At 53.1% G+C, this 17480-nt stretch overlaps 7 protein-coding genes across 7 annotated transcripts; 6 read left to right on the top strand and 1 right to left on the bottom strand.

Moving 5' to 3' along the window:
• Positions 1-1075: 1075 nt before the first annotated feature.
• A1O7_03484 (uncharacterized protein) lies at positions 1076-3103 on the top strand (the record flags this gene model as incomplete). The annotated part of the gene is made up of 4 exons (XM_007757503.1): positions 1076-1331; positions 1388-1612; positions 1672-1804; positions 1855-3103. The coding sequence occupies 4 exons, from the start codon at positions 1076-1078 to the stop codon at positions 3101-3103; spliced, it is 1863 nt and encodes a 620-aa protein (XP_007755693.1).
• Positions 3104-4463: 1360 nt separating this feature from the next.
• On the top strand, positions 4464-4900 carry A1O7_03485 (large subunit ribosomal protein L19e; the record flags this gene model as incomplete). Its single annotated transcript, XM_007757504.1, has 2 exons — positions 4464-4679; positions 4736-4900. The coding sequence occupies 2 exons, from the start codon at positions 4464-4466 to the stop codon at positions 4898-4900; spliced, it is 381 nt and encodes a 126-aa protein (XP_007755694.1).
• Positions 4901-6407: 1507 nt separating this feature from the next.
• A1O7_03486 (uncharacterized protein) lies at positions 6408-8312 on the top strand (the record flags this gene model as incomplete). Its single annotated transcript, XM_007757505.1, has 1 exon — positions 6408-8312. The coding sequence occupies one exon, from the start codon at positions 6408-6410 to the stop codon at positions 8310-8312; it is 1905 nt and encodes a 634-aa protein (XP_007755695.1).
• Positions 8313-8855: 543 nt separating this feature from the next.
• A1O7_03487 (D-3-phosphoglycerate dehydrogenase 2) lies at positions 8856-10525 on the top strand (the record flags this gene model as incomplete). Its single annotated transcript, XM_007757506.1, has 2 exons — positions 8856-9208; positions 9415-10525. The coding sequence occupies 2 exons, from the start codon at positions 8856-8858 to the stop codon at positions 10523-10525; spliced, it is 1464 nt and encodes a 487-aa protein (XP_007755696.1).
• A 772-nt stretch (positions 10526-11297) lies between these two features.
• A1O7_03488 (uracil phosphoribosyltransferase) lies at positions 11298-12144 on the bottom strand (the record flags this gene model as incomplete). Its single annotated transcript, XM_007757507.1, has 3 exons — positions 11298-11349; positions 11398-11928; positions 11981-12144. The coding sequence occupies 3 exons, from the start codon at positions 12142-12144 to the stop codon at positions 11298-11300; spliced, it is 747 nt and encodes a 248-aa protein (XP_007755697.1).
• A 744-nt stretch (positions 12145-12888) lies between these two features.
• On the top strand, positions 12889-15601 carry A1O7_03489 (uncharacterized protein; the record flags this gene model as incomplete). The annotated part of the gene is made up of 2 exons (XM_007757508.1): positions 12889-15282; positions 15332-15601. The coding sequence occupies 2 exons, from the start codon at positions 12889-12891 to the stop codon at positions 15599-15601; spliced, it is 2664 nt and encodes an 887-aa protein (XP_007755698.1).
• Positions 15602-16468: 867 nt separating this feature from the next.
• Positions 16469-17244, top strand: A1O7_03490 (GTP-binding protein rhb1; the record flags this gene model as incomplete). The annotated part of the gene is made up of 4 exons (XM_007757509.1): positions 16469-16523; positions 16614-16753; positions 16813-16941; positions 17002-17244. The coding sequence occupies 4 exons, from the start codon at positions 16469-16471 to the stop codon at positions 17242-17244; spliced, it is 567 nt and encodes a 188-aa protein (XP_007755699.1).
• Positions 17245-17480: the final 236 nt, after the last annotated feature.

Consider the following 17480-nt stretch of genomic DNA (forward strand, 5'->3'; position numbering starts at 1 on the left):
CTGAAAAGCGACCCCAGCGTCTCCATCCACTGCCCGCCACCCTTCTGCCTTTTCTGCTCTAATGCACCACCTGCACACCTTCCTGTCCTCCCGCTCGGCTACTGCACACCGTCTGCATCCTACCTGCTTCTCACACCTCGTTGCCTCTTTCTCCAGATCTCCATTGAACGCTTCTTCCTGCATATTCCAACCCAATTGTACGTGGTCCTCCCAGTCAATCAGTTATGGCCTAATTGCGCATTACGGTCGTTGTCTGTGTTCGTCCTGTGCTGAGCAGCTATTTGGTACGTGCGAAAATCTACTGTCGGTCGCTGAGGAAAGATCCGCTGCCAATGCTCCGTAGTTCGCACAAAATCTTACCAAGCTGCTATTTTTTGGCTGGTCTTGCTGCATGCTTCATGTGCCTGCATGCTGCAACACCTCCATCGTGAGCCATTGCTGACGTCTTGCTCGACTGCACAGTTTGCGACCCATTGACGGTTCTCGTTGCTGTGTGCTTTCTTGCGCTGCAAGTTCGATCCAAGTCGCAACCTCAACCTGAGCCAGGCGACGGTTCGTTTTTGGACCTCGGCCACCGCATCCAGCCCTATACGCATTAGCCGTGCTCATCCACAATTCGGTCTTCTTCGTTGAAGAATAGATTGTTGGACGTGGGCTGCATCTGCACCATCGAGACGAAGACAAGGCTTGACACGAAGCCGTAGTCAATTGCGCTTCCTGGCTTCCACCGAGTACACAGTGTGTCGACTCTGGGACTCCAACTCCATTCAAGCAGGCTTTTTTGGCGATCAGGAAAAAGCAGCCTTGTCTCGGTCCTTCAGTCTGTTCATAACGGATTCCCGGCTGCGGAAGTGTGTTGAAGAGGTGGTCCATATTGCTAGATCTCGGTCCCACAAGTACGCCCTGCAATCGGGAGATTCGTGCCTGGACGAGTTGTCGACGTGCGAAGGAAGTAGCCATCAGGCCACGAATTGCAAGCTTCGAAGGGGTGGTTGTTGTGCTTTGCTTGAAGTCCGGCCTGGGCGGAGATAGTATCTTCGCAACCTCACCCACTAACTGACAACATCGGCCCAACATGAACCAAACTCAGTCGTACATGGAGATGCATCCCGGCTCTCACATATCCTCGGGACCGTCATACACGCATGCCGCTCCTACTGCGCCTTTGGGACATTATCAGCAGTATCCTCAGCCTCCGCCTCCCGCGACCTCCCATTACGGGCCATCTCCAACCTACGGCACTTATGGCTATCCAAATGGTGTGACTTCTCCACAGTCTGTGACCGGCCCGGTCCCGCAACAAGTTCAGTCTCAAATCACATCCCTGCCTGGTAAGTTTGACGTGACCGAGCGAGAAACCGTGCTCTTTGACTAACATGGTGAGCAGCAATTATGACTGGCGGCCCAAATTCCCAGCATTCGTACGTGTCTCAAACGCCGACTCTACCTGCTCCGAATCAAGGCTACCCCCAACCACAACAGCCATTCGATACCACCGGCCAGATCGCGCCTCCAGGGATGAAGCCAAGAGTCACGGCGACGCTGTGGGAAGATGAAGGCAGCCTTTGCTTCCAAGTCGAGGCCAAGGGAGTTTGTGTTGCCCGCCGTGAAGGTACGCCGCTTGAAAACACGAAAACCTCCGAAGTTGCTCAGTGCTTACTTGCTTGATAGATAACCACTTCATCAACGGCACGAAGCTTCTTAATGTTGCGGGAATGACTCGAGGACGTCGTGATGGCATCTTGAAATCCGAGAAGACTCGACATGTGGTGAAAATCGGACCTATGCACCTCAAAGGTGTCTGGTAAGTCTCGTGGTCACTTCCTGTGGCCTTTCTTTTCTGACCTTGTCCAGGATCCCTTTCGAACGTGCTCTCGACTTCGCGAACAAGGAAAAGATTACAGACCTCCTCTATCCACTTTTTGTACATAACATCGGCGGCTTGTTGTACAACCCTGAGAATGCCCCTCGAACAAACGCGGTGGTACAGGCGACGGAGCGGCGTCGTATGGATAGTGTCGACTCCGGCCGTCCACCTCAGCCGTCTGCGGCACCAGCACTTCCGCACCACAACAGTATGCCAGGTCCTGGTCAAGCTCCGCCAACGCCGCACTCGATTGCTCCACACCCGAATGCACCCCGGCCAGGCATTGATCGTGCGCACACGTTCCCTACTCCGCCTACGAGCGCATCAAGTGTGTTGGGCATGAGTAGCCAAGGAAACTCATATGACTGGGGCAATCAGAACATGACGAATGGTGCTGGAGCTCAACCGCTATCCATTGATACCGGTATGAATGCGCGATCCATGCCCACCACGCCTGCCACTACTCCGCCTGGAACGTCTGGTCAAGGCATGCAGTCATATCAAGGGCAAACGGGTTACGAGAGCTCGAAACACTATTATAGCACTACACCAAGCTCTCAAACTGGCTACGCGCAGCATCCAGATGGTAACAGATACGGCCAGCCCATGCCTCCTATGCAATATGGCAAGTCCGACATGGGCCCTCCAATCGCTCCAGGGAGCAACAGTGCAGGCGCAGATGGCCATGAACCGAAGCCTGATGCGTACTCTACTCAGGGCCATCCATCACAACATGAAACCGATCATCCGGACAGTGGTTACATGAGCGCAAATGCCTCGGCGTATGGCGCCAACCGACAGTATTCATACAGTACGAGCGGCGACCACCCGCACCTGTCACCTGAGCAGATGTCGAGCTCTCCGACACACCAAGCTGGGTCTGGACATGCGACACCTCGGACCATGCCTTCAGGTCAGCCACAATGGCCAGGCGAATATAACACCCCACCGCGACCACCTACATCGAGCAATGTATATAATGTCATGGGTGGCCGCACACCACAAGGAGCCCCTACGGACAACTACGGGAACCCGGGATACTCAGGCTCGGGTCATGCCACTGGTGTGCCTTCAGCAAAACGCGGACGAGAGGATGACGACCAAGACCGCCCTGGCAGCCGAGATTATGACGCTTACGACTCGAAACGACGCAAGACGGGACGACAAGATACCTTCGGTATGCCTCTCAATGCGCCTCCCCACATGCAAGCCATCAAAACCGGCGGTCAGCGATAGAGATCCACGAATATCCTGCTTGGGATGAATTTTTGTCGTTGTGGCCGACACATACGGCCGTTGGAGAAATGACTTGCACCTTCTGATGGCTAAACCTCCGACATAATGGCCACGTCACGATACACTTCCAAAAAGCGATTACGAGATTATGACGGCCTTCGAGCCAAAAAGATCAAAGACTTCACGAACGGAACAAGCGTGTATGGTTTGCTTCCCCAACCTAACGACCTTAACGAAACGACTTCTTTTCGCTAGCGCTCGCAAACGGCGAAAATTTACGATTGTTCTTGCGATTTAGGCCAGTGGTTCAGGGTTACGGGCTTAGATGTTTTGCGCTTCTTGTTGTGTATGAGGGAATGATATATGCGTGGACGGATTATGATGTGGGATGAATGGCTACGATACTTGAGGCGCATGCTATATCCTTTGACTGCTGGATACAAGAGCAAGACTACATGCGGTCCATGGACCTTGTCAATGACACGACATTGTATAACCGAGAGTCAACCTTGTTCATGGTAATGAGGAGCTTGCGTCGTTATGCAGTGTCACCGATGTCAGCCGCCGACGGATCGATGGCTTTAGGCTTCTCCATCGTGGGAGCTTCACTCAAGGCATGTCAGCTACAACAAAAGCTCTATTTCTATTCATCATCGTGTTGCAAAATGAAGTAGGTCGCTGGCGAGTGGCATTCTTACATCCGTTCTCCGTACTGGTTGACCTTCTGGTTTTCTTTGCGATGATCACTATGGCAGGCATTTGGGTTTTTGTGCGCTCTTTACCCCTCCAAGCCTTCATTGGTCCAAGATAACTAGCGCACAATTCGAGGTCTTGGCAGTCTTGCACCCGAAATCTGATCAAAGTCATCGCACGCCCACAGGTCAACTCTCGTTCATCGACGTCGACCCTCTCACCATCCTCGCATCAAGATGTAAGTGACGGATTGATTGTTAAGTGGACGTGTTCAGTGTTTTCATCTGCTGGCCCACACCTGCACTGAGGCTGCGGAGAAGGATCATGAGCTCGTTCATCTCTGAGGGCCAGTCCAAAGCTAATACCGCCTCTTGTTCAGGGTGAACCTCCGAACTCAGAAGCGCCTCGCGGCGTCCGTTGTTGGCTGTGGCAAGCGCAAGATCTGGCTTGATCCTAATGAAGTCAACGAAATCTCCAACGCAAACTCCCGCCAGACCATCCGAAAATTGGTTAGCGATGGCCTCATCATCCGCAAGCCAGTTGCCATGCACTCGCGAGCCCGTGCCAGAGAGTTGAACGCCGCGCGACGAATCGGGAGACATCGAGGCTTCGGCAAGAGAAAGGGTACAAAGGATGCAAGAATGCCTAGGTATGATCGATCGAGCCCATGACGCACAGAGTCACGGGCTACTTGAGGAGGAGCAATTTACTGATGGATGTGGTTTTATACAGCCAGGTACTCTGGATGAGACGCCTTCGTGTTCTCCGACGCCTTCTTGTCAAGTATCGTGCCGCTGGCAAGATTGACAAGCACCTCTACCACGAGCTCTACCAGTTGAGCAAGGGTAACACATTCAAGCACAAGCGTGCATTGGTCGAACATGTATGACACCCAGCTTGTCTTCCCCATGCCGCCCGCATACTGACAACGCATGATAGATCCACAAGGCCAAGGCCGAGAAGCAACGTGAGAGAGTCCTCAAGGAGGAAATGGATGCCAAACGTGCGAAGACGAAGGCTGCTCGTGAGAGGAGGCAGGAGCGCATCCAGACAAAGAGAAGCGCTTTGGCTGGTGACGCCGAGGAGGAGACCAAGGCTGAGTAGATGGTTGCACAATCAAGGGCGTCGGCGAGATGAGATGATTGTTACGATGATGTGGACAACCATAGTCAGCTGGGATTGTCTATGGAAGATTCCACCACGAACAATATGGTGCCGGGACATGCGTAGCTCGGTGGAGCGGCCTCGACATTCGAAAGAGCGATTATGCCCTTCGACCAGCCTATGCCACCATTGAGAGGATCGTGATTTTCAATCGGCGTCACGATCAAGCCAGGAAGAAATCCCTTAGAAGGTGTTTTCTCCCACAGAAGTCTATGATACAGCCTGCAAGTCTTGCCTTGTCTCCTCGTCCCTGTGTTGTCGAACAATTAAAATATGATGAGAGGTCTAGTTTTCCCAACCAGTAAAGCCTGAGCATTGCTAGGTACCTAATCTTGAAGTCGACAAGCCAGAGAGGATGCTGCTGGTGCTGGAGAGTGCGTTCCGCCAGCACAACCTTCTCACCTCCTCACCTCCTCAACCTCTTCCGGCTAGGCGTCCTCATCGCCTATTTGACTGCCCATTTCCTTTCCTCTCCCAGACGCAGGGCCTTGCATCACGCCAGCGTTAGACCTGCTGCAACCCAATGCATGATATCCTGCCACAGACGCATCCGCTTTCCGACAAGACAGTGCGCAAGCCTGAGCGAGTATCCACTGCAACCGCTGAGTGTGACGAGTCATTTCTTAGACTCACAACGCACGCACAAACTGTCACGCTGTTTTGGGAACGATGCTTAGCCTTGTCGATTGATCCAGCATAGATGCCACCAGTCTTGATCTAGTCCGTGACCGATTCAACTTCATCCTGATCTCCAAACTGCTTCTCACATCTGGCAGACGAATGAAGAGGTGCTGCGTCCCATCTATATGCCGTCTTCCATCCTCGGTGCAGGTTGCAATCTTGGTCACGCGCCCTCACTTGCCATATCAATCATTGGGACTGTGGAACGAGAACTTGGTCGTCCCTCATCTAGTGAATGATTTGACCTCCACCTGCAGTCGATTCAGATTGAGCAACGTTTTGCAATCACTTTATGGGCTGATGAGGCCCGCGCACGTGGGCACACCCCATCTTACTGCTGAGACCCATGCTGAGCTGTTCAAGAACCCCCAGAACAAAGGATGTTCGGTGGTAGTTGGGGAGCTGTAGGTGAGTATGTTTTGATCCATCGAATTTTCCCCCTCCATCGGATCCCTCTTGCTTCTACCTGTCGTAAAAACAAGCATGGAAGCCGCCATTTTAGGCTCCTTCTTGCAGCGAGGAAAGGATTTCATGATTTAGAAGGACGAAGTATGACACAACCCCAGACACGCTCGTCTGGCGTCGGACGCTCTTAAGCAGCACTGGTTTACGAGGACCGCCGACATGCAGTTCCACCTACAGGCTCCGTGGTGGTGTTATTCTTACCACCTTCCTCACGACAGAGACGCCGATGACCCTCTCCTGCCCAACTGCCCTCTCTCTCCCTGTGTCCCAGAGCATTCATCGATGGAGCGGTATCTAATCTATGGCAATAGCTCCTGGAGGAGATAACCTAGCCGATAGGGAGCGCAACCCGCCACCTAAGCCTATCCCATTAGAGTTCCCGAACTATATCCCACCACGATGTGAATCCCCCTTGAGCCAGAAACATATCAAAACCGTTTGCCGGAGTCTTGCGTCTATTCGTCGGCTTGCAGACATTCAAGACTCCCATCTTGCACATCTCAACGTTCAGCTCGACCAAGATGTTCCCCCCTCAGAATTAATCCCCAGCCAGGGGTTTGAGGCTCGCCCGCTCCTGTACGATGCCGATCTCACAGCCATGCTGACGGAACTCGAAGCTGACAATGAAGACGCTTACCGGGAAATCCTCCGGATGCCTCCACTAGAGGGCCGAAAGAAACCCCGCCTAGCTTATTCCAGGAACTTCTTTGCAAGTCTAGAAGATATGAGTCGGTATTGGGACGACAGCAAAGACAACTACTATGAGGTTGAGGCGAGCCATGCAGAAGACCCGGGCAAAGATCTCGAAGACGCTGGCGACAAATCCATGGAAGCCTTGGAGTCAAATGAAGTCGAAATGACAGGGATCTCCCGCAACAGACAGAATGTACAACGAAGCAACGAACAGGTGGTCAACGGAAGCCCTTCTGGCGTTGACATAAACACACAAACTACAGAACTTTCTGCTCGGCCGAAAATGAAACAGGTATACAAAGGAAATCGATTAGGCAACGGCGAGCAAATGACGGCAGGTACACGGGTCGCGGCACTGCGAAACCTCCTCAAGATGGCCGTCCACAAATTCAATTGCCGGGATTACGACGTCAGTCCACGGGAGAGGTTGCGGATACAGAACATCAATGTTCCTGCTGCGTCGTACAACTTCTGTGTCGCAAAGCTGCCAGCCGAGCCGACACTTCTAAGAGCAAGAATGGTGGAAGGGCCGCTTATGGCCGTGCATTGTCGAAACGAAGTGCGATTCAAATCCAGAGAGGGTCTTCTGAGTCCAACCAGTGATTTTGTAGGAGAGAAATTCGATCTCTTTCGCGAAATAGGGGGTATGTTGATGCTTGCGAAACAGAGAGCGCGAGAAGGGCAGACACTGTCTAAAGAACCTAGAGAGGATCAGTGGTGGGCTGTCAAAAGCCGATGGGGCGGAGGCGAGATGAAATGGGGTCAGCTTGCCAGTGAAGTTTTCGAAGACGACGATCCTAGCTGGAGTGTCGCAGAGCGGCGACTACAGCTGGAAAAGCGAGAGAAAGAAGAAGATGAACGCAGAAAGGCAGAGGCAGCAGTCGCGACTGACCTGAATAATCTCAAACCGGAGGATCTGATTTCCGGACCACCGACCCCTGGCAGCGAGCGACCCAAGAAGAAGAAGAAAAGCGGCGCAGAAGGTGGTGCGTCGAAAGATAGGAGCGAGTACAAAGATGGGCGGAAGTTGATGTACGTTCCTCCCTTACGGCGGAAGTGGTATCAGGAATGGGTGAAAATTCGACCGAACGGACCTTGCTGGGACGAAAAGATCATCTATCGAACTGTTGGCAAGGTCGGAGAAGGCGAAGGGAACGTTGGCTGGGATGATGTCTACATGGTTTCGGGTGCCAATCACCACGCCTGCATACTGAGGATGAGCGTCCACGACAACTACCTCGAATGGCTGGAGACTGGGAAAGCCAGCAGTGTGAGTCGAGGAGGCACGTCTGAGAAGCCAGGCTCCCGGCAGGACCACGTGCTGTATGTGAGTCGAAGTCCATGGTTTGATCTCTTCGAGATCGAGCAACGAAAAGAGCTCCTCGTTGCCATATGGCGGATATTGAGCTGGATGAACAGAAAGGAAGTGCCAAAAGAGCAGATCGAGAAGATGGAAGAGCTCAAGCAGCAGCAGACGGAGCAATTGAACGGAGACCGCGAGATGGAAGTCTGATTTGGGCGACGCGCTGGCGACCTCTGGTTCAGCCGGCATCAAGGAGGAATCCCAACATTGAATGCAGACTGGAGGACACGAAATCCCCCAGGCCATCAACATGAACCTGACACTATCAGACAATCACATCACCTTGCTCTGGCGCCCTCATAGTACAACTGGAACCAGGTGGCAGAAGTAGATGCGGCCGACGCTGTTTAGGTGCACCTATGTAGCTGCCCATCCACGAGCAGATCATACACCGCCATAATTAGAGCTGTTCGAGCGGAAGAGGCTGATCAGCCTGGCTTGCCTCCGAGAGGTGCAAGAGATGAATTGCTTGGCCCCACTTCAGCCTCGTGCATACCCGCTGAGCGGAGGCGGACCAATAGAAAGCACTGATTTGTGGACCAGGCTGTGAAGACGTCATTTTCCATGTTAATTTTTGTCCCGCAGTCTTGCGAAGAGTCATTACGGAGTAAGTACATAGGTTTCCACGAGTATTCCACCTGCTCGGCTACACCTCTCCCCAAGCGACCACCACCACTTTTCCTATCGCATACCATGCCTACATCGAACCTCACACAAAGCATTCGCATCCCCAGCAATGGCGCAAACGGCGATCAGCAGCGCCGGGAAGTCTCGCGCAGCCTCTCCATGTCAACCTCTCCCGACCACCATCGCAAAGCCTCGTTCGGCGTCACGGACAGCCAGAGCTACAGCACCTCACCGAACCTGAGAAGAGTGGCAACCGGGCCCCAACCCAAACTCCTCAAACCTTTTCGAGAACAGGACGTCAAGATCTTATTGTTGGAAAACGTTAACCAGACCGGGAGGGATATACTCAAGGGCCAGGGCTATCAAGTGGAATTCATGAAGAGTTCTCTACCGGAGGATCAGCTGATTGAGAAGATAAAGTATGTTGCAACTCAACAGCGTCCTTCTATCCTCCCTTTGCCAACCGATATGATGAGATATCCGGATGTAAATTCACAGACCTGTTCTGAAAGCGCAAGCTGTGTGGATATTTCCGTTGCCTTCCTTCTGATCCCACGTTCCATCTGATGTCCCTTACTACGTGAACCAGAGAGAGTCGATTCTAACCACCGTTTGTGGCATTCAGAGATGTCCACGTCATAGGAATCCGATCAAAAACAAAACTCACCTCCCGCGTCCTCAGCCACGCAAAGAACCTCATCGTGATCGGCTGCTTCTGCATCGGCACCAACCAAGTGGACCTGAAATATGCCGCCTCGCACGGAATCTGCGTCTTCAATTCGCCCTTTTCAAACTCCCGTTCTGTCGCCGAATTGGTGATATGCGAGGTCATCGCCCTGGCGCGACAACTGGGGGACAGAAGTAGCGAGCTGCACGCGGGGACGTGGAACAAAGTGTCCAACAAATGCTGGGAAGTCCGCGGCAAGACCCTCGGCATAATCGGCTACGGACACATCGGATCCCAGCTGTCCGTCCTCGCCGAAGCAATGGGCATGGACGTGATCTACTACGACGTGGTCAACCTGATGGCGATGGGCACGGCGCGCCAAGTGCCCACGCTCGAAGCGCTCCTCAAAAATGCCGACTTTGTGACGTGCCACGTCCCCGAACTGCCCGAGACGATCAACATGATCGGCGCGCACGAGCTCGAGACGATGAAATCTGGCTCCTACGTGATCAACGCGTCGCGAGGCAGCGTCGTCGACATCCCCGCGCTCATCGACGCCATGCGCGCGGGCCACATCGCCGGCGCGGCCCTGGACGTCTACCCCGCCGAACCGGCGGGCAACGGCGACTACTTCAACAACGACCTGAACCCGTGGGCCGAGGACCTGCGGTCGCTCAAGAACCTGATCCTGACGCCCCACATCGGCGGGTCCACCGAGGAGGCACAGTCCGCCATCGGCGTCGAGGTTGCGGAGTCGCTCGTCCGCTACGTCAACGAGGGCGTCACCACGGGCGCGGTCAACATGCCCGAAGTGGCCCTGAGGTCGCTGACCATGGACGAGCCGAACCACGCGCGCGTCATCTTCATCCATCAAAACGTGCCGGGTGTGTTGAAGCGCGTGAATCAGATCCTGGGCGACCACAATGTCGACAAGCAGATGACGGATAGTAGAGGGGAGGTGGCGTATTTGATGGCGGATATCAGCAACGTCAGGGAGGAGGAGGTTGCCGAGTTGTACGGCGAGTTGGAACGGGTCAAGGAGCGGATTTTGACGAGAATTCTGTACTAGAGGATTGATGAGGCGAGTGGTGCGCATCATGGTGTTGGTGGTGGTCAAACGGATGGGAAGGGTCTTCTCTGGTTTGACCTGATCTGATCTGGTCTAGGTGATGGCTTCTACAGGCCGACTAGGCTTTGCTCCCAAAAAACCTACAACTCGGACGGTCAAAAAACAAAAAAAGCATTGTGGGCGTATTTGTGGCTAGACCTATCACGATAACAAATGACACGACACAGCTTTCAACAGCTGGATTGGGCGTTTCCCGGAGCAAGACATGGGATGGAGCATAGGGTTGCTGGCGGTGGCTTCAGGAATGCTCCAGGTTCAACAGTGACAGACAGGGAGGAAGCAAACGCTTGGGAACTAGAATTAGGGACTGGGTAAATCTGCATAGTCCCACAGGGGGTTTCTCTTGTCGTAATCGAGCACTGTCCACTCTGATGCTAAAAGTCGCTGATACGACTGATATACTGTGGCATGAAGATTGAGCCTGATAGCTCATTAAGACCCCAGTAGCCTCTCAGTCCCCTGGAGACCCAGATCTGTTAACTTGATTTCGGGCTGGTCGCCGAAGCACCCACACGACTGTATCACGGGAGGTATCCCCACGTCGTCACATCCTTCTCGAAATATCATTTCTTGCTGAGTGCCCTCAGGGCAGTATCAAGGAATTAACCCAACCTCGTCACATCCTTCTCGAATTACCGTTTCGCTGCTGAGATCAAAGAGCTTGGAATCATTGTTTTGTTTTGATGCCACTAGGGCAGCCAGGAGCAGGTGATCATAATGTGAAATAGCGATCGCCAAAATCACCTAAGCCAGGAACGATATAGCTGCTCAAGTAAGCATGAGAGTCTCAACCATGGACGGTGTCTACTCACTTCTGTTCGTTGAGGCCTTGGTCCACAAAAGCCGTGATGACCCTCACCTTGGGAACCTTCTTGGCAAAATTCTCAATGCCTTCGGGGCTGGCAATCAAGTTTAAGAAGAGGATATGTTCTTCTGGAACGCCCTTGCCCTTCAACACCTCGACCGCCATGATGGCACTACCACCAGTTGCCAGCATAGGGTCCAGAAGCAGCACCCACCGGTTGTGGATATCAGGAGGCAGCTTCTCATAGAAAAGCTTGGGCTTGCTTGTCTCTTCGTTGCGCTGGATGAGGATCTTGCCTATCCGCACTGACCGACAGCATTCTCGTAGACCCTGCTCCATTGACTCGCCTGCTCGCATTATTGAGACGCCACAAATCTTGCCTTCAAACTTGACCCCCACATAGTCCTTGCCGACAGGGGATGTGACTGTGTGGGCGACCACCGGCAGGTGATTGAGACCTTCTTCCACCAACAGGCGAATGATTCGATTCGAGTAGAAGATGAAGTCGGCTCGTTGGGTGTCTTTGTCTCGGATCATGCTTGAGCAGGCATGTCAGTCAACTTTCAGAGAGTCTCCTGCGTTAGACCTACGTCAGGAGAGCAATGAGCTGAGGGGTCTGTGGGAGGACATGGACGTTTTCCTGCGGCACACTCTTTGAGACGGTGGCTGTGGGTTTCTCTTCTTCAGGACGATAAGAAGGGCCAACGCCCAATGCAGGCGATTGAACACCGTTGGTGCGAGGGACTGAAGCCATTTCCTGACTCGGGCTCTAAGCTGCAGCTTATCGTGGAGAATCCGTGGGTGGCAGCTCGCGTGACCTTGGAAGGGTTGTCTGCAGGTTGCCCTCAGGTCGGGCAAGATGTCTTGAGGACGACCAAGGCCAGGAGCTGTGGTACTATCGGATCTGGTGGTACGTAGAGAGGTAGAACGAATTTACAAGGCAAGTGAAGCCATGGAGCCTTTGCTACCAGAGCAGCTCTCTCTGATCGAGCACTGCGATCTTCGTGGCTCAATTGTCAGGAGAGGAGTGAAGCTGAGCTGAGCTGTGGTGGGTGGGTGGGCGCATGCCTGTTCTGGGGAAGGTGCCAAAATCAACTCGTGGTTAAGATCGATAGGGAGAGGGGCGCCCGAGAGCTTAACTGAAAGGCCAGGGTCCAGGCATGTGCTTCGTGTTCCAGTGACCGCTTTGTTGATGCTTGACATCACCCCGCATGTCAAGATCAACAAAACACCAATGCCCGACTCTCCAAACTTGGGAAGCGCAGACAGCGTCTTTCAACGACGACTCAACCTTCACTTGCACTGGCTGGCCTTGACCTCATTGACGTTCTGCTTCGCCATTCTCTCACTCAAAGCCATGCGATAAAATGAATGCCTCTTCTTTGTTCTTGCGCGTGCCCCAAGAAACCCATAACAACAGACGAGCAAGCGTTCCACGCACCGACAAGAAACAAGTTTGAAAGAGTCGACAGCTTTTGCAAAGCGCCCTTTAGCGAATATGATGGAATTTCCAGTGGTTCGCCGGAAAGCGAACACATATGGGAAAGGCGCACGGAAGGTTCGAGTGCATGACCTTTTCGACGTCGGGGCGCAACCGTTGTTCGAGTCAACAAAATCAACTGAGCGCCATGCGCCCACGCCAACTGCACCCAGCCAGGACAACTATATATCTCAGAATAGCGAAGAAATCCATGGAAGAGCTACGCTGGTAGATGAGACGCGCGAGACAAAGGAGGATGCCATAGCTACCAGGCCATCAATCCCGCCATCGAGTGATCCCTCCGCTACATTCGACATCCAGTCTTCGGAGGACGACTCGGGCAAGCTCAAATCGAACCGACTCTCGAAGAAGAGGAAGATAGTCACCGTCGGTCCAACCGGGTATGATGTATTTTCAAGTACGACAGGTGACACAAAAGTCGCAATGCACAAGGTCAAAGGTGCACAGGACTTGGTGAAAAATGGAAGACCGAAAACGCTGCAACACGAGTCAGCAAATGTTAGCGGGATGGCTGGACGTACGAAGCCAGACAAGTCACCGCCTACAGCCAAAAGACTTGGTAAAGCTGGCATAAAGAGCGTTGTAAGACGTGCATCTGCAAGCAAAACAGTGTCTTCAGTTAGTGTTGTCGTTCCTAAAACATTCCAACGCAGAGAGCTTCGGACAAGCAGCGGCTCCTCTGCAGACATGTCGGATGCTTCCAATCACTCGGGTGTGTCTGGACGAAGCACTCCGAAGAGACAGCGGGTTGTGTCAGATGGAGGCGTGGCTTCTCCCACTCCTAGTGATCTTCATCTGACTGCATTGCGGTTGACCCCCGGTTCTGGTTCACAGAGATCGCATTCTCTGTCAGATGATGAGGAAATGAGAGATGTTCCCGTTGCGACTGCGTCAACAGGTCGCGCAAGACTGATCGATCGGCTGGATGCTCCTCGGACACAGAGTACAAGGAATTTGTCGACTCAGGTACCGGGCCTTCAGAAGGAAGTATCACAACCTCTCAAGGAGCCTGCCATCAAAACTGCACCGTCCAAGACTTTAGTCCGGCCAGCGCTTGAGAAGCAAACGTCCAGTCAATCAGTTGCCGCTTCAGGACGAATACGAGCCACTTACGCGAAGCAAAGGTCCTATCTGAGCGATATGGTCGATAGCCTGGACAGCGACCTGCCCGCTTCTACTAGCCAGGCATCCTCGCAGCAGAGCCATTCGCAGGCCTTGTCCTTCACAAGCGGGATAACGCCAATGGAGATGGACCTAGAAGACAGCGACGACGCTGACACCGGCAGTCGGATCAAGAGTATTCACGAGTTGCGTCGTGGTGGAGCAGTCAGGAAATTTGACCTAGAGCTTCAGACCATTCTCGAAGACGTTGAATCAACAACGAAGTCACTCCGAGTTACTGGCCTACTGCAGCTTGCCGATAAATTGGACGAACAGATGTTCTTGCGACATTTCCAAGACTCTGGCAACTTTCAACGCTTGATAGACTGCGTCAACGACAGCCTCGATGAAGTCAGTGCCTTGTTTGTGGCGTTAATTTTCCAGTCGGTGGTTTCGGCGGAAAGCTCATCCCCGAGAGTTTTGTTACAGGTATTGGACGCGCTCTACAGGCTACCTCCACGCTTTCTCTCCGAGACGCGTTCAGTGTCCAGGCTTGCGAAAGACCGAAGTCAGAACCTCTCCAAGCTGTTGGCCAACGATATCGCGGACTTTGAAAAAAGATGGGTTAAGGATTTAGGGCAACCCTCCTTGGATGTGGACAGAATCTTCCTTGGTGCTATTGAATCTGCTCAGCGCAAACTCATCAGCCTCAAAGAGCCGCTCCCGAGACTGCCACGGAAACTGGTGACTGAGGTGGTGTCCCAATTCACAAAGCCGCAAGAGGACATTACTGCAGGTGCAACATCCCGGCAAATTGGGGCCACCCGACTCTTGCTTTCCTTTCTGGAAATTGCTTGTGCGAACAATGAGCTTGCTGGCTCTCGCTTTCCAACTTCCCGTCTCCACGAACTGGGACAAGCCGTGGCGAGCACCATGAGAGAAGTTCGTCACTCTCATCCTGAGGTGGAGCACTCGTGCCTTCGACTGATCGTCAGTCTGAGCAATAACGAGGCGGAGGTCTGTGAGGCTTTGAGCAAGGGCAACGTTGTCGACGCTGTTTTCCAAGTGGTTGACGAACATTTCTTGACACTCGCGCGGCTTGCAGTCCTTGAGAAAGAGTTCGACAACTCCAGACTTGAATCCGTGATCCTTGCTGTCGGCTGCCTCCTTAATCTCGCCGAATGCGCAGATGCGGCTAGGGTGAAGATGCTGGTTCGGGACTCAGGTGGAACGAGCCTAGTCCACCGACTCATCGACATATTTAATCGCCATGTGAATCAAGCGACCGAGGTAGGCACCACTGCCAAGCAGTCCAGAGGCTGAATGCTAACAACGACAGGCGTTGACCATGGATCAAACGCAGATACTTGTCGCCTTCGGTTACATATCCGCGTTGCTGTGCACATTGTGCCTCAACCGCGCCGCCCGCCGAAGGATCTCCAAACATATCAAGGGAGAGGGCCTATCGCAACTGTTCGGTGCTGCGGACACATTCCTCCAGCATCTACAAACAGTTGAAGCGGCCCTCGAGGATGGGGAAGGCTCGTCAGTAGGATTTACTGCGCGGTTCACCACGGTGCTCGAAACTGTTAAAAAGCAAAATGTATGATTTCTCCGATTCAAGGAGAATGACGCCTCACGAAGATAGACATTGGGTAAAGGGCAGCATTGGAAATGTCAGAGTATAGTTCCTTCCGCACATATTAGATTCCCTTGGCCGTCTCTCTCGTTCAGACCGCAATGACTTGGTTCGAGCGCGAGAGTTCTCCCGGGCAAGCCCCGGTGTACTTGCCTGTCAACTGGATGTACCTCGTGCATCCCCAGCCACCATCCCAGCCGTGCTGCAAACGGATGCGGCGGCGGCTTCTAGATCATGTGCGGAAGGAATGACGATTGGCTGCGGGCCGCAAGATCATCCCGGCCAAGGTTCGAGGTCACGACAATCCCCCGCCAAACAATTCTCGAGCTCGTCTTGCATGCCTGAATTCCAAGGTCCCTTCCGATCATCACCAAGATGCCCATCACGCTTTCCTTCGCAAAGTGTCGGTGAGACTGACACATCGCCGGTTCCTGCCTGACTCTCTGTCGGGCCTGGCTGCGCCCTGAGTTGCAAAGTTTCAAAACCAGCACGAGGGGCGGCCCCGTTCACATGTGCTTCAAACAAAAATATCTCACTACACAAGACTCGCGCATATCGTAACACTTTGTACCTGTAACTCCGCAGAAGCCGTCATTCTTGAGTTCTTATTACATACTGAGTTCCTCAATCTGGTTCCCGACCATCATTCGATCCTCCTAGGGCCCGACTTTGTCGCTTCGAGTTCTTCGAAGCTCATTCCTCACTTCCTTTTTCCTTGCCAGACGTTTGCGCTAGGACACGGCGTCCCGAACCATTTTTCTGGGATCCAGGATTTAGAGCCGCGTTCTGGGGCCTGGCAACCTCCACCTCCGACTTTTGACGAGCACTGTCACCAGTATGGCTCCATCGGTTAAGCAGAGAAAGATTGCCATCCTGGGCAGTCGATCTGTCGGTGAGCGCCTCATTTCTAGCGACGGCTATACACGGCATATGCCAAGACAAGCGAAGGGTTCAAGGACTGACATCGACGACCGGAGCATAGGGAAATCCTCCTTGACCGTTCAATATTGCGAAGGCCACTTCGTTGAAAGCTATTATCCCACGATAGAGAACACGTTCAGTCACGAGATCGTCTACAAAGGGCAGACCTTCCTGACGGAAATCATCGACACCGCAGGCCAGGTTCGAATCACTGAAGAACAAGCGGGTTGCGCCACTATCGGCTGACAGCAGGATTACAGGATGAATATAGTCTACTGAATTCGAAATTATACATCGGCATCCACGGGTACCTCATCGTCTATTCGGTAGCCTCGAGGCAGTCGTTCGAGATGGTTAGGATCATTCGGGACAAATTACTGAATCACCTGGTAGGCGCGCCACCGTGATTGTGCAGGAGATTCCGGACTCGTGCTGACCAGCCAATGTAGGGCGCCGACTCTGTTCCCATCATGATCGTAGGTAACAAGAATGACGTCGACGCAAAGAAACAACGAAAAATTTCCGCCGAGGAAGGTCAAAAGTTGGGACAAGAACTCAACTGCGGTTGGATTGAAACCAGCGCACGAAACAATACCAATGTCGCGAAAGCATTCGAGCTGATGATCGCCGAGATCGAGAAATCGCAAGAACCTGACAAGCCTGCCGGGGGAGGAAAGTGCATGGTGATGTGAAGAGCTGCCGTACGCACATTCAAGAATCTTTGGAAGCGAGTCGCGGCCCACCAACGACTGGGCTGGGTGTCCCTTGGCCGTCAACACACCTGAAATGTCGGAGGGGCTCGATGATCTGATCTGGTGAAGATGGCGTTGCATGTCTTGGTTCAACCAGTGATTGGTACTCATGTCAGGATAGACTCAAATGGCGTTGGTGGATGCAACGAATCTCGGGTTGGGCATTTGCTGTTGCT

The sequence above is a fragment of the Cladophialophora yegresii genome (assembly GCF_000585515.1).
Source record: "Cladophialophora yegresii CBS 114405 chromosome Unknown aczIN-supercont1.2, whole genome shotgun sequence".
NCBI classification, from domain to species: domain Eukaryota; kingdom Fungi; phylum Ascomycota; class Eurotiomycetes; order Chaetothyriales; family Herpotrichiellaceae; genus Cladophialophora; species Cladophialophora yegresii.